Source organism: Periplaneta americana, chromosome 16, assembly GCF_040183065.1.
Source record: "Periplaneta americana isolate PAMFEO1 chromosome 16, P.americana_PAMFEO1_priV1, whole genome shotgun sequence".
Classification (NCBI taxonomy): Eukaryota; Metazoa; Arthropoda; class Insecta; order Blattodea; family Blattidae; genus Periplaneta; species Periplaneta americana.
In genome coordinates this window covers 189,839,103-189,855,344 of record NC_091132.1, presented here as the reverse complement: position 1 = coordinate 189,855,344, position 16,242 = coordinate 189,839,103, and the positions used below count along the sequence as shown (strand labels likewise).

The 16,242-nt window shown below is 33.6% G+C and overlaps 1 protein-coding gene across 5 annotated transcripts in view; it reads left to right on the top strand.

Moving 5' to 3' along the window:
- LOC138692273 (zinc finger protein 235-like) overlaps positions 1-16,242 on the top strand; it is a 54,672-nt gene that overhangs the window by 29,008 nt on the left and 9,422 nt on the right. For 4 of the 5 annotated variants that reach the window (XM_069815438.1, XM_069815437.1, XM_069815439.1 and 1 more), the window contains 2 exons: positions 3,539-3,633; positions 8,196-8,333. In XM_069815438.1, the coding sequence (XP_069671539.1) occupies positions 3,539-3,633; positions 8,196-8,333 (233 nt within the window). Of the gene's footprint in view, positions 1-3,538; positions 3,634-8,195; positions 8,334-14,558; positions 15,047-16,242 lie in introns of those variants that run through there. The other variant, XM_069815443.1, reaches the window with a different exon arrangement.

Below are 16,242 nucleotides of genomic sequence, written 5' to 3'. Positions count from 1 at the left end.
TTGTCGTCGTCAAGTCTTTTGAAGGCCGCTCCAATATTCCACGCGGAGTTGCAAATTTTAGCAGTGTGTCTTGTTCTAGTTCACAGTGAAAATTAATTATATTACAGTTCAGTGTATAATAAAAATGTGGAGGCCGTGGGAAGCGAGTGAAGTGTCGGACCGATACCCATGAACGTCAATAACGACGATGGTAATAATAATAATAATAATAATAATAATAATAATAATAATAATAATAATAATAATAATAATAATAATAATAATAATAATATATCAGAGTTAAATAACAATTCAAATTCAAAAGCTAGACCAAAATTATGTAAGCAGTGTCAAACGTTTGTGTGCAATGCTCACACGTATGTTCTGAAAAACAATTTAGGTCAAGGAAAAATTTCGGAGACATCTAAAATTCTTAAATTAAATAGAAATACTGTAGGTAAAATTGTAAAAAAGGGACCTAAGACACCTACAAAGCGTGGACACAAAGTCACAAAATTTAATAAAGTAGATGGTTTTACGTGTGATTACATTCGCCGTGAAATAGGGCCTATATAGTTCTTACAATAAGGGCCAATCCTTAACAATAAAAGAATTATTATAAAAAGTCAAACTTTCCGGTTTTCCTTATGGAGAAACATTTAATTATTTCTTTAAATAATTAATTTAAAATAAATAATCTAAATAATATAAATAATCTTCAAATTAACTCATGCTTTGAGCAATTAAGCCTAGTCTATATCCATGTTATATTAATATATAGCAGCAACAAACAAGACGTGACAACGTCGCATTTTCATTTTATTATCGGTGGATGCAATAAAGACCTACAAATCTTAAAAGGAATGCCACTGCCTGATAATTAAACGAGGCAACTTTAACAATAATACAATAACTGATGAGAGACTAGACCTACGTTAAGTCAGAATTAGGAGTGGTAATTGATATGAAATAATTTAAGAAAGAAGACCAAAAATACAATATGCAAACCAGTTAAGACCTATTTATTAGCAAAATACTAATGGAGTGTTTTGAACGCTACCAGTATTTATTTCTGTCAAGAGTGCGGTTCTATCCTGAAAGATGTCAATATTGCTCAGTTTATTATAGAAGGAACAGATTCTAAGAAGTGGAGAGTACTTACAATAACATGTCCTAGTATAGTTTATATGAAATGTTTTACTGGTCCTACAGTTCTCTCTTGGTACATGTATTGCTATCCTAGACAGTAGAGGATTATTTACAGAACTTGTTAATAAATTATGGAGGCATTTTATATCAATATTATTTCTTCTGTGTTGCAAACTTTCAAAATTAAAGAGAGACAAAAGAGATGAGTACGAAATACTACTTTCATTATTCCAGGAGGGATAGTAACCAAATGATTTAAGAAACAAAAATCTAATGAACCTTTCTTGAATGCTTTTAATTTTGTTAATATATTTAATTTGATAGGGGTTCCGTACAGTACTGCAATATTCAAGTTTCGATCTAACTAATGAAAAAAATAGAATTTTTAAACTATCTTGAGAGGAGAATTTTGTGGTATGTTTATAACTATCGATGTAAATTAATTGATTCAATGTAATACTGAAATTATTTTAAAAATTTACGAACAATATCCGTATAGATCATTATTATAGCCTACGTCAAAAATTCGCATTAAAAATTCATTGATTAGACACGAGTACAGTAACATGGATGAACTGTTTCTACAAAATATTCACAGACTCTAGGCTGAATATGGCCAAAACCTGTTTAAAACCATTATTTATTTATTAGTAACTTATTTTTATTGAAAAACAGTACGAGTGAAAATACTGAATAAAGTTATAAGGTGAGTACTGAAATGGTACATTATTTATGTAGGTAGGCCTAGTTTTGTATTAATATTTGCTCTACCTGCAAGCCCGTGTAACCCCTGTATACTTTCACCATAACCCTAGCATGTTATGTCTAAGCCGTCAATAATAATAGGGCCTATATAATACATAACTTCGATATAAGTGTTAACACTAAAATCTTCAACTGATGTGGAGTAATGGTTACCATGCCTGACTGTGAAACGAGTGAGCTCGGGCTGAAATCCTGTTTGGCACAGATTATCTGGTTGACGTTTTGGGCATTCTTTAAACCATTTCCCAATAATACAGTTAGGCCTGTGCCGTTTTTGAACAAGAAACAACTCGTCCAAAGTAATGCTAATATGTAATAATCCTCTAAATACTGAATTCGGAAGGAAACGTTGGTTAATATGACGAAGGTTAGGTTTGGTTTGTTAAGATTTTTAGAGCTTGTTCTCATTCGAATAATCTGATAACAAATAATGATAGATGAAGTATAGGAATTTTTTTCCACGGCCTACATTAATTTAAAACTGGCATGGTGTAGTTGCTTCTGTTGGTAATGCAAGAAAAGGCAACATGGCGGATGTCAGTGGGAAATGATCTACAGTTTCTCCGAAGTTTTTTTCCGGGGTTTTTCCTCAACCCATTAAGAGCAAATGCTGGGCAATTGTCGATGCTGGACCCTGGGCTCATATCGCCAGCATTGTCATCAGCAAATAAGAATTGTATAGAATGGTCACTCAGCGAATTTTCTTGTTCTGTTTTTCTATGTTCATGCGCTCTGTTGGCATTTAGTTCCACTTTCAAACGCTAGAGGTTAGTGTAATCGAGCCCATGCAAGAGTTCCTCGAATATGAGTTGAGACACAGGATCCAAACATAGTCTACCTTGTTGCATAATTCAATAACGGCTTTGCTTCCAATAAATTCAAGTTAATAGTTTTTTTTATTTCTCAGTGATAAATTAGCTGTAATAATAATTTTTATGTTTTATATATAATAAAGTATATTATAAAATAATATAATACATTAACAATTATGTATCAAATTCGTTTAATATTTGTATACATTACATAGGCATATGGGTTTACTTCTCATAGGAGTTATGTTTCTCAATTGTCAGTACTATCAAATCGTTACATATTTTAATTGTTGATGGGGTTCAACGTCTCAACTCTCATTATGAAGGAACTCTAGAGTCTAGCTAAACATTACAGATAATGACGGATTTATTATTTCATCGGTGCAATTTATTTTATTTTGAGTACATAATGTACCTATATCTTAATTGTATATGTTATATTTCCGCTATGTCGACTGCTAGCTGGTGTGATGTCAGCGCAAACTCTAGGAAAAAGCAGAATATCACACTCCAGCTGGTTTGAAGGTCATTGAAATCAGTCATGCCACATCAAAGGTACCGACGCGAAGTGTCCATACTTATAATTAATTATATGCTGTTATCACCTTCATCTCACTCAGACGCTGCATAACCATAGCAGTTGATAAACCGTCGTAAAATAACCAATTAAAACACTAAAATCTCCCATGTCTATGCAAATCCAGTTGTGAGTACAAAAGCGACATATATGAGTCAATGGTGCGTCATGATTAATTACCATGTAGGACACACGTGTAGCTATGTTAACAGGTCATAAACAGCAAACTGGTAATTTTCTGATACTGTGCTTTCAGTTGTAATGGATGTTATCAAGACGGAACCAGGGGTAGACCCTTTGACAGTACAGTCAAGTGATGACCCAGTTAAAGAAGAGGCCAATGCGGTCAAGGTAGAGTATCCACCGGCCACTGAACAGATATTGCACACTTTTATCACTACCAATGTGGCTCTATAAATCCATTTTCAACACTTTTATCACAACCACATCACATTTCAGTTTTTACTGAGCTATATATATATGGAATTATCACTGCATTAACACATTCATTCATTCATTCATTCATTCATTCATTCATTCATTCATTCATTCATTCATTCATTCATTCATTCATTCATTCATTCATTCATTCATTCATTCATTCATTCATTCACATAACACACACTTAACGAACTAAATGTAATTATAAAGAATGGAGACAAAAGACGTTCGCTATCACCTTCCACTTCTTCCACTAGATGGTTCTCGACACATACACAAAGACTGGCAACATTTGCCAACGAAATGATACTAAACTTGAGAAATGTTATTACAGGGGTGTAGTATTATGTGACACTTTAGGTTAGTTTTGATTAGGTGTGTATTATGTGACAGGTTAGGTTAAGTTAGATTAGGTGTGTATTATTATGTGAGAGATTAGGTTAGGTTTGATTATGTGTGAGGTTAGATTTGGTTTGATTAGGGTGTATTATTATGTGAGAGGTTAGGTTAGGTTAGGTTTGATTAGGTGTTATTATTATTTGAGAGGTTAGGTTATGTTTGATTAGGTGTGTATTATTGTGTGAGAGGTTAGGTTAGGTTTGATTAGATGTGTATTATTATGTGAGAGGTTCGGTTATGTTTGATTAGGTGTGTATTAATATGTGAGAGGTTAGGTTATGTTTGATTAGGTGTGTACTATTATGTGAGAGGTTAGGTTATGTTCGATTAGGTGTGTATTATTATGTGAGAGGTTAAGTTATGTTTGATTAGGTGTTTATTATTATGTGAGAGGTTAGGTTATGTTTGATTAGGTGTGTATTATTATGTGAGAGGTTAGGTTATGTTTGATTAGGTGTGTATTATTATGTGAGAGGTTAGGTTATGTTTGATTAGGTGTGTATTATTATGTGAGAGGTTAGGTTATGTTTGATTAGGTGTGTATTATTATGTGAGAGGTTAGGTTATGTTTGATTAGGTGTGTATTATTATGTGAGAGGTTAGGTTATGTTTGATTAGGTGTGTATTATTATGTGGGAGGTTAAGTTATGTTTGATTAGGTATGTATTATTATGTGAGAGGCTAGGTTAGGTTTGATTAGGTGTGTGTTATTATGTGCGATGTTAGGTTATATTTGATTAGGTGTGTATTATTATGTAAGAGGTTGTGTTATGTTTGATTAGGTGTGTATTATTATGTGAGAGGCTAGGTTAGGTTTGATTAGATGTGTATTATTATATGAGATGTTAGGTTATATTTGATTAGGTGTGTATTATTATGTGAGAGGTTAGATTATGTTTGATTAGGTGTGTATTATTATGTGAGAGGGTAGGTTATGTTTGATTAGGTTTGTACTATTATGTGAGAGGTTAGGTTATGTTTGATTAGGTGTGTATTATTATGTGAGAGGTTAGGTTATGTTTGATTAGGTGTGTATTATTATGTGAGAGGTTAGATTATGTTTGATTAGGTGTGTATTATTATGTGGGAGGGTAGGTTATGTTTGATTAAGTTTGTACTATTGTGTGAGATGTTAAGTTAGATTTGATTAGGTGTATAGTATTATGTGAGAGGTTAGATTATGTTTGATTAGGTGTGTATTATTATATGAGAGGGTAGGTTATGTTTGATTAAGTTTGTACTATTATGTGAGATGTTAAGTTAGATTTGATTTGGTGTATAGTATTATGTGAGAGGTTAGATTATGTTTGATTAGGTGTGTATTATTATATGAGAGGGTAGGTTATGTTTGATTAAGTTTGTACTATTATGTGAGATGTTAAGTTAGATTTGATTTGGTGTATAGTATTATGTGAGAGGTTAGATTATGTTTGATTAGGTGTGTATTATTATATGAGAGGGTAGGTTATGTTTGATTAAGTTTGTACTATTATGTGAGATGTTAAGTTAGATTTGATTTGGTGTATAGTATTATGTGAGAGGTTAGATTATGTTTGATTAGGTGTGTATTATTATATGAGAGGGTAGGTTATGTTTGATTAAGTTTGTACTATTATGTGAGATGTTAAGTTAGATTTGATTTGGTGTATAGTATTATGTGAGAGGTTAGATTATGTTTGATTAGGTGTGTATTATTATATGAGAGGGTAGGTTATGTTTGATTAAGTTTGTACTATTATGTGAGATGTTAAGTTAGATTTGATTTGGTGTATAGTATTATGTGAGAGGTTAGATTATGTTTGATTAGGTGTGTATTATTATATGAGAGGGTAGGTTATGTTTGATTAAGTTTGTACTATTATGTGAGATGTTAAGTTAGATTTGATTTGGTGTATAGTATTATGTGAGAGGTTAGATTATGTTTGATTAGGTGTGTATTATTATATGAGAGGGTAGGTTATGTTTGATTAAGTTTGTACTATTATGTGAGATGTTAAGTTAGATTTGATTTGGTGTATAGTATTATGTGAGAGGTGTTGGCGGCACTGAAACCCACTGTTACATTGACGAAATATGGTCGCATTCTTCATTCACGCACGACGATTTTCATATTAAAGATACGCATTGTAAATATTTAGAGCGGGTTGGGTGGGTTTACAGCTCTGCCAGTGATCATATCAATTTCTAATAAGCAGTACTATAAATCCAAGGCATTTTGAAGGTATTTTAGGAAGTTCCTATAGTGGTCGGGACATAAGTAACCTTCACCGAATTCTGAATATTCTGTTGTTGTAACAGGTGGAAAGTTACGAGCGTAGAGGCGATCTGGATTGTTGGTTTTTTTTTAAGATTGGAGGTTATGTCACCAGTGAATAACTTGCCATTAGATTTTATAAAGACATTATGTACGCCTCTTGTTAGACAAAGATCAGAGACGCCTGTACCACAATTTATTATGAAATACACTGTACTTTGATTAAATATTGCCATGATGTGACAAATAGTCATTTATCGCATTGTACTTCAGCACCAATAATATGTGTTGGAATTTTGTTTGACACGAAATGTACTTTATACATTTGGGGTAGTGTTGAGTGCCAAATAAAAAATCCAAGTTGAATAAGAGAACATTATAGTCACTCTGTAGGAAATGTTTTATGTTATATAGGGGCTATTCCATATGAAATCGATCAGTAAAAAATCTCGCATTTTTTTATACTTTAATTTTTTCCCTACTTATGTAAGGTGCTGAGGGGAGTGCATTTTCAAAAATATGCTATCAACAGTCAAACAGTTTTAGTATTATTGAGCGACAAATTTAGCGTGTTTTATAAAAACAAGCCTCTTTCAGCGCTCAGAACTCTGGAACCATTTACTGCAGAATATTGAACGAGAGATTATTTTGAAGCTGACATTTGGTAGGTTATGTTAAGAAGTAATCCTTATTTTTATTGTACACAGAGAGACAGATATCTGATTTTACTTACTTTTAGGCTTTTTGCCAATTTGTAAAAATGTAAAGAAATATTGAGAAAAAACCTTGTATTATTAAGAGGGATTCGGCATTGTTTGCTTAGTGGTACGGCAATAAGTTTCGAGGGTATTAAATAAATTATTTTCACATGCCTAGACTTGAACGGTGCAGTATCGCACGTACTGGCCGAGAGCTGAAGATAAGCGAGCGTTGGGCGTCATTTTACTCCTGTGTTTATGAAAACCTGTGATAAAGCTAGCACAGCCATGACTGCTAGACGACACATCACATGTTTATCTCCTGGCCTTGGTTGTCTTGGCTAGCTCCCGTCTCACAGTCAGCTGATTAGTTCATACGCGTACTATTTATTTTCTTTATTTGATATTTTCAATACGTTCTTATCAACATACCATCAGTAAAAAATATGTGTTTATTTGTACTTTCAAAGCGGAGTCTAACTATATATTTTTAAAATATTTTGCCCTAACCAAAGGCTTCTTAATGAGGAAAAATCTAAATTTCTCCATTTCCATAAAAAGTAAGAAAATCTGTTTATATGTCAATATAAACTTTAATTTCTCAGCATCAAAATAAACCATGATTTTGATCATTGGGTGAAAGGGTTTCGGAGCCACAACAGTTTAAAGTTGTAAATTTTATGAAAATACGATAAATTTGAATATTTTTAATTTAAACACTATGAAGTTCTGATGCCTCAAACTTTGCACAAAGCATTGTATCACAGTTCTCTACGTACGAAAAAAGTTTCATTGTATTTAGAAATTGTAAGGTCAATTTTCTCTATATTTCGGTCGATTTGAGATGGAATAGCTCATAGGCATATTGTGAATTGGACTCCAGTAGAGATTTGGTTCTGTTTTATTCACACTCATATGTGAAGTATTACCTTTTTGCTGACGTATGCTGCTTTTTAAAATTGTTATCCATTTTCCCTTCAATTATTTCTATATTCTGTCCTGTGTTACAAATAGTACTGAAGCACTAATATGCAGACCCAAAGTGCAACCTGGGACACTTGTGATCAGCTTCTGTGACATTGTGATATATTACTCATTGATTATGCTTCTATGTTCTGCAGGAAGGGAATTTATTGGATGTGCATGTGACTAGGATAAAGGAGGAATGCGTGGAGGACAGCTACAATCACACATCAGAGATAAAATTTGAAGAAATTATATTGCCAAATAATTTTCCTGTGGTGAAGTGTGAAGCTCAGGTGAGTGAAGCTCATTAGTGTGCTGAATGTTTAACTTGTATTCTGTTCATCACAGAAACCTTCTCTATACAGCTATGATTAGAGCGAATTTTGGTTTACAATGGGGACAATAAGACTATCTGCATGCTATTTATTGCTCATTTCTTTGCTGCAGAATAGCCTAAATTTACAGTGTAATATGGCTATTTTCCATGTTGAATCTTTCGTACACAAATGTGGTGTCAAATAGTGTGTGTGTTCTGAAATTAATCTGTGTGTTGAGAATTTGATCAGGGTGTGTCTTAGTGTATCTGTATATTTCATATTGTTCTAGTGTGTTGAGTTTTTGGTTTTTGGGTTGTATATGTGGGATTTCTATGTCTGTATTTATGTTATTGTATGTGTGGTTAGCATTAGTTATGTGTTCGGCATATGTAGATGTATTATGTCCTCTGGTTATTGCTTTAATGTTTTGTTTGTATCGAGTTTGAAATGACCTGCCTGTCTGTCCAATGTAGAACTTGTCGCAACTATTACATGTGAGTTTGTATACGCCTGTGTGGTTGTATTTATTTGTTGAGATAGATAGATTTATTCGTTCCATAATATTCTTACATTTACTTTATAGCATAGAATAAAGAACATGTCCAATTATTACATTTAACAATAAAATGCAATACATATAAAATGCAAATATGAAATATGTACAGAATTAATACCTTAATAGCAATAATATTTTATACAATGTAATATGTTTACCATTTAATAGTATTATAATATTTACACAATACTGTGAAATGTCAAGAATTCATCTACAAAATAGAAAGTGTGAGATATTAAGTAATTTTTTAGTTTTACCTTAAATAATGCAGGGTTTTGGCTATGATTCTTAATGTCTTCAGGAAGACTATTGAACATTTTTATCGCCATGTAACGTACTCCCCTTTGAAAGCATGATAAATTTGATGATGGCGTATGAAAATCATTCCTTCTGCGGGTATTTATACTATGTATGGCTAAGTTAGTTGGAAAATTTTCTTTATTACATAAGAGGAAATTTATTGTAGAGTATATGTATTGATTTGTTAAGGTTAGAATCTCTAATTTTTTTAAAAATAATCTATACATGATTCTCTAGCCTTTGCTCAAACTATTATTCTAATGGCTCTTTTTTGTAATAAGAATATATTTTTACTATCTGCAGAAAGTCCCCAAAATATTATTCCGTAGGACATAATGGAATAAAAATAGGCAAAATATATTGTCTTTAAGATATTGCTGTTTAGAAATTGTTGTGTTGTGTGTGTGTTGGGATGTCTTTGTAATGTGTTTTCTGTTCTGTATGCTATGTTGTATTTCTGTTTTCTGAATGAGGATGCGATCTTGTGTGTGTTTTTGTTTTCGTATGTTTGTGTGATTTATTTCTTGTGTTTTTGCGTTTGTATTGTGTTTTGTGTGTTTTTGTGTTTGTTGAGTTTTTGTTTTGTCTTCCTTATGATGTTGTCTATTATATTTGGGTTGTAACCATTTTCTTGTGCTATGTATTTGATTGTGTTCACTTCTTCATTGCAATGTTGTTGGCTCATGAGTATGTTGAATAATCTGTGTACCATTGTCCTAAATGCAGCATGTTTGTGTTGTGTGGGGTGATTAGATGTGTTGTGTATATGTGTGGTGGTGGTTGGTTTTCCGTATATTTTGAAGGTGTGTTTGTTGTCAACTTTTGTTATGGTGATGTCTAGGAAATTTATGGAGTATTGTTTTCGAGTTCCAGTGTGTATTGGAGTTTTGGGTGTATTTTGTTTATGTATTAGTGTAGTTTGTGTATTTGTCGTTTGTGAGTATGTCGTCACATATCTGTGCCAGTATATTATGTTGTCTGCATATTTGTTGTATGGGCTCTGAGGATGGTGTGAAGAAGCACCGAAACAGCTGTAAGCCGCACATGCTTACACAATTAACACGAGTAAGATCACCATTTAATCAATTATTTATATGGCTATTTTGTTTATGTTTGAAGAAAAGTCTTTTTCTCAATTTAATAGATATCTACAGTCATTGTATTCAATGAGGACGTCCACACCTGTGGAGGATGTCCACACCTGTCCACACGCGTCTGGCCGCGAAACCAGGTGGCCCGGGTTCGAATCCCAGTCGGGGCAAGTTACCTGGTTCCGGGATTTTCCCTCAACCCAATACGAGCAAATGTTGGGTAACTTTCGGTGCTGGACCCCGGACTCATTTCACCGGCATTATCACCTTCATTTCATTCAGACGCTAAATAACCTAGATGTTGATACAGCGTCGTAGAATAACCCAATAAAATAAAAATAAAATCAATGAGGACGGCAAGGCCTCATATGAAATATATATATATATATATATATATATATATATATACATATATATATGTGTGTCAAATTCAAATGTGGTTCTGGGTGGATTGACTTACTGCACTTTATCTAATTCTGTTTGACATAAAGTAATTTGATACATAACCTATTTTACATACAAGTATTTGAATTATTTATTTTTCATCTAATGTAATTTGGCACAACCTTTTAGGTATACTTTTTCTGGCATAGAACTACTTTGTTTCATTTGTACATTCACATACCATATTTTGATATACTTTACTCTAATTATATTGTGCACATTGTTAATAGTTTCTGTTATAGTCTCTAAGGTCTTTGCTTAAAAATTATAAAGATTTCGGATATATGAGGGGTTCACAACCAGAGTGGACCAAGTCCTTCTGGAATAGTTCTGAGAAATTGAGTCTTAAAGTTCCTGGCTCACGCTTAGCAACCTTCACCTTCCATAGGAAATACTGCCCTCTGTGGAGTAACAAATGAGTTATGGACTTTGTTTAATATGGCAATGAATAAATCTAAGTTTTCTTCATCCGAGATTGTATTAATCCGAAAACCGACCACTGGTGGACTTGGTGCACTCTGGTTGTGAGCCCCTCATATAAAAAATTATGGAGGGTGAATTTGTAGAAACAACAAGAAGAGGCAAGATTCATCTTTTAGGCCAGGAGTTCTCAAACTGTTCATTGCTACGCCTGGTGCATCGTCGGTCTTATGTTTGGGGTGTTGCAGCTGTAAGGTAAAACCAAAATAATTTATAATGCAGCGTATAGTGAAATATGATATGCAAGTTCTCACTACGTGTAGATATTTATTTTATTCCAATTTTGTATTTTTACAAGCTGATAAGAAAGGCTAAATGACTATTTTCTTAAAAAAAAAAACACCAAATCTAATTTGAGCATTTTTTAAATTTTGGGTACAAGATCACACGGAAAATCTGACATGTGAAGGACGGCGCAATCTCAAAATGTTTGAGAATTCCTGATTTAGGGGATTCTTATATCAGAAGTCTCTATATTAACGATATCGCCAAGTCATTTAAATATTGCAGATATCATATTTATGCAGATGATGTTCAATTATACATTTCCGCCAGTCCTGATAGACTAAGTGACTGTATTAATAGACTCAATAAAGATCTTTTATCCGTTTCATCTGGTCTCAACAATTCGGACTTAACTTAAATACAGATAAATCAGTGGCTATCTTATTTTCGAATAAAAGAGTAAGCCCCGATACTAAAAAGCTGAACCTTCCTCCTGTGACTCTGAATAAAGCGATCATTCCATTCAGTTCAACTGTAAAAAACCTGGGAGTTCATTTTGAATCTAACCTTACTGGGACACGCATATCAAACACACATGCAAGAAAGTATTTTCCACTCTTCACTCATTAAAAAGATCGTACCACTATCCAGCTAAATTAAAGCAGACGCTTGTACAGACTCTTATTATGCCACATTTCGATTATTGTGACTTTTTATTCAGTGATCTCAGGGTGGATTTATCCCAGAAACTGCAACGTGTTCATAATGTGTGTGTGTGTGTGTGTATCTAATGCTCTGGATTTAACAATGAAGTCATCATCCTTATTGCGTGTGTTCGTTTCATTTGTAATGTCCGCTACTACGATCACATTTCGCCTTCTTTCGATAAATTATTGTGGCTCAGGTTAAATGAGAGGAGAAAGTTACATTCCCTTTCTCTCTTATACCGAATTTTGCACACCTCTACTCCCTCTTACTTATCTTTCTGATTCCACAGTCTTTCTCGCTATCATAACTTAAATACTCGGTCACAATATGATAACACGCTAGAAATACCACTGCACACATCATCTCTTTATTCTTCATCTTTCACTGTTGCTACTTCTTGTCACTGGAATTCTCTGCCACCTGAAGTCAAAGGGCTGCCGAACTTTAATTTCCTTTAAATGTAAATTAGAAAAAATCTTATGATGAGTTGCCAGACCTAACGTGTTGCAAATATTTAATGGAATGTGTTCCACTATATTTATTTTTATTTTTATTGTTTCTTATTTTTATTATCTAAATCGTGTTTATTTATCACTTAACGCCAATATGTATCCCACTGTGTTGTTTTTTTATTATTAATCTATTTTTTTTGTGTACATTTTATTCAATTGTCGGTTTCTGGTTTAATTATGTAAATCCTACATAATTGTAATCTAATACTAATATGTATACTAATGTGTTTATTTTTATTTTTGCTGTGTACATTTTTTTATTGAATTATCGGCTTCTGTTTTTATGTGATTCGTATTTGATTCTAACAACATTAATATGTATTCCACTATGTTTGTTTTTGTTTTATGAGGTCAATTTTATGTAACTACCTCTTTTGATCTCATTATGTACCTAAATTGTATCAGTATGTAATTACTTAATTCCGATCCAGTTTTATGTTCAACTGTGTAAGCAAGTTTTAATCCTGGTTGAGTGTAAGAGAAGGCCTTACGGCCTTAATTTAAATAAAGCCATTATTATTATTATTATTATTATTATTATTATGATTATTATTATTACATTCAAGATAACAGGCAGGGTTTGGAATTGAACGGGTTACATCAGCTTCTTGTCTATGCGGATGATGTGAATATGTTAGGAGAAAATACACAAACGATTAGGGAAAACACGGAAATTTTACTTGAAGCAAGTAAAGCGATCGGTTTGGAAGTAAATCCCGAAAAGACAAAGTATATGATTATGTCTCGTGACCAGAATATTGTACGAAATGGAAATATAAAAATTGGAGATTTATCCTTCGAAGAGGTGGAAAAATTCAAATATCTTGGAGCAACAGTAACAGATATAAATGACACTCGGGAGGAAATTAAACGCTGAATAAATATGGGAAATGCTTGTTATTATTCGGTTGAGAAGCTCTTATCATCCAGTCTGCTGTCCAAAAATCTGAAAGTTAGAATTTATAAAACAGTTATATTACCCGTTCTTCTGTATGGTTGTCAAACTTGGACTCTCACTCTGAGAGAGGAACATAGGTTAAGGGTGTTTGAGAATAAGGTGCTTAGGAAAATATTTGGGGCTAAGCGGGATGAAGTTACAGGAGAATGGAGAAAGTTGCACAACACAGAACTGCACGCATTGTATTCTTCACCTAACATAATTAGGAACTTAAAATCCAGACGTTTGAGATGGGCAGGGCATGTAGCAGGTATGGGCGAATCCAGAAATGCATATAGTGTGTTAGTTCGGAGACCGGAGGGAAAAAGACCTTTAGGGAGGCCGAGACGTAGATGGGAGGATAATATTAAAATGGATTTGAGGGAGGTGGGGTATGATGATAGAGACTGGATTAATCTTGCACAGGATAGGGACCGATGGCGGGCTTATGTGAGGGCGGCAATGAACCCTCGGGTTCCTTAAAAGCCATTTGTAAGTAAGTAAGTATTATTATTATTACAACATATAGCCTAAAGATATCAACAACATAAGGATGAATGACGCATTTTGGATTATTTAAGAACATGTGGCCACAATTTTACTTTATAATTTGTTATGTTCATTTTTTTTTAATATCAGTACATTATACAAAGTATTTCAAATGAATATTATACCAAATTAATAGCATACAAATGATAAGGATGCCAAATTTAATGAATTGGCAAAATGTGAATATTGTGTGCAAGAAAAAAATATGTATATTAATAATGTATTGAAATTTTGTATGTCAATTTTGAATATATCAGATTTCTTGTAGGTAAAAAGTAGTATGTTAATCAGCTGGGTATAGTTAAACGTTAACAGTATTATAAGCTGTTTTCAAAAATGGCCGTGAAGTCATTTAAATATGCGCTCCTACATACATGACTTGTATGTCTTAAATTGCAGGTAGTAGACTATTGATGATATGAAGGAGAAGAGTTCGGCCGGCATCGTGGATCGTGTCCTGGTATAGCTCAGATGGAAAGAGCGCTCAGTGCGCAGAGCTGAGAGGTCCTGGGTTTGATCCTCAGTGCCAGAACGAATTTTTCTCAAATTAATAGAAACCTGAATATCCTGCGAAATTTTCTAAAACTGAATTTACTTTCGAATGTGAATAGCATTTGAAACTGTTGGTATATACGCCTGTTACTCTGGCGTGAAGTCTGATGTTGGCACTATTCAGTTAGTGAAGTGCACCTGGCAGTTGAAAATTGAATGAATGTACGACTGTTGGTTGGTAGGAGAGAATTAAAACGTTGAAGAAAAAGAAATGCTGGACTCTGGAAGTCGTGTGTACGTACAATCATATCCGAATAGATAGAGTTTTGTGGAATTCATGATGTACTCTATTGCTATAAGTGGATTATTCTTGTATTGAAATTTTAATGCATTATAGTTGATGAATCAATGATTTTTACACACAGAAGAAAGTAACTTCATTAGTTACAAATTCGAGATTGAGGGTGTTTGAGAATAAAGTTCTTAGGAAAATATTTGGGGCTAAAAGGGATGAAGTTACAGGAGAATGGAGAAAGTTACACAATGCAGAACTGCACGCATTGTATTCTTCACCTGACATAATTAGGAACATTAAATCCAGACGTTTAAGATGGGCAGGGCATGCAACACGTATAGACGAATCCAGAAATGTATATAGAGTGTTAGTTGGGAGGCCGGAGGGAAAAGACCTTTGGGGAGGCCGAGACGCAGATGGGAAGATAATATTAAAATGGATTTGAGGGAGGTGGGTTATGATGATAGAGAATGGATTAATCTTGCTGAGGATAGGGACCGATGGTGGACTTATGTGAGGGTGGTAATGAACCTCTGGGTTCCTTAAAAGCCAGTAAGTAAGTAAGTTGCAAATTCACAACTATTCAGTAATACTAATTCTGTGCATTTATTTATAATTGCATACGAATGGCTTTTAGAGAACCCAGACGTTCATTGCTGCCCTCGCATAAGCCCACCATAGGTACTTATCCTGAGCAAGATCAATCCATTCTCTAACGTCAAATACCACCTCCCAGAAATTCATATTAATATCTACTTTTCGGCCTCCCCAAAGGTCTTTTCCTCCCAGGTCTCCCAACTAACACTCTATATGCATTTCTACATGCCCTGCTCACCTTAAACGTCTGGATTTAATGTTCCTAATTATGTTAGGTGAAGAATACAATATGTGCAATTCGGCGTTATGTAACTTTCTACATTGCTCTTAGCCCCAAATATTTTTCTAAGCATCTTATTCTGAAACACCCTTAACCTCTGTTCCTATCTCAAAGTGAGAGTCCAAGTTTCTCAACCATACAGAACAACCTGTAATATAACTGCTTTTAAATTCTAAGTTTCAGTATTTTTGAAAGCAGATTGGATGACAAAAGCCTCTCAACCCAATAACAACAGACATTTTGCACATTTATTCTTCGTTTAATTTCCTCTCGAGTGTCATTTATATTTGTTACTGGAGCTCCAAAATATTTGAATTTTTCTACCTTTTCAAAGTATAAATTTCCATTTACTTGTAATATAGAAAAAATGTCTTATGTTTTCTTAATCTCATGGCCTCTATTAAGTACAGCAGTGTGCT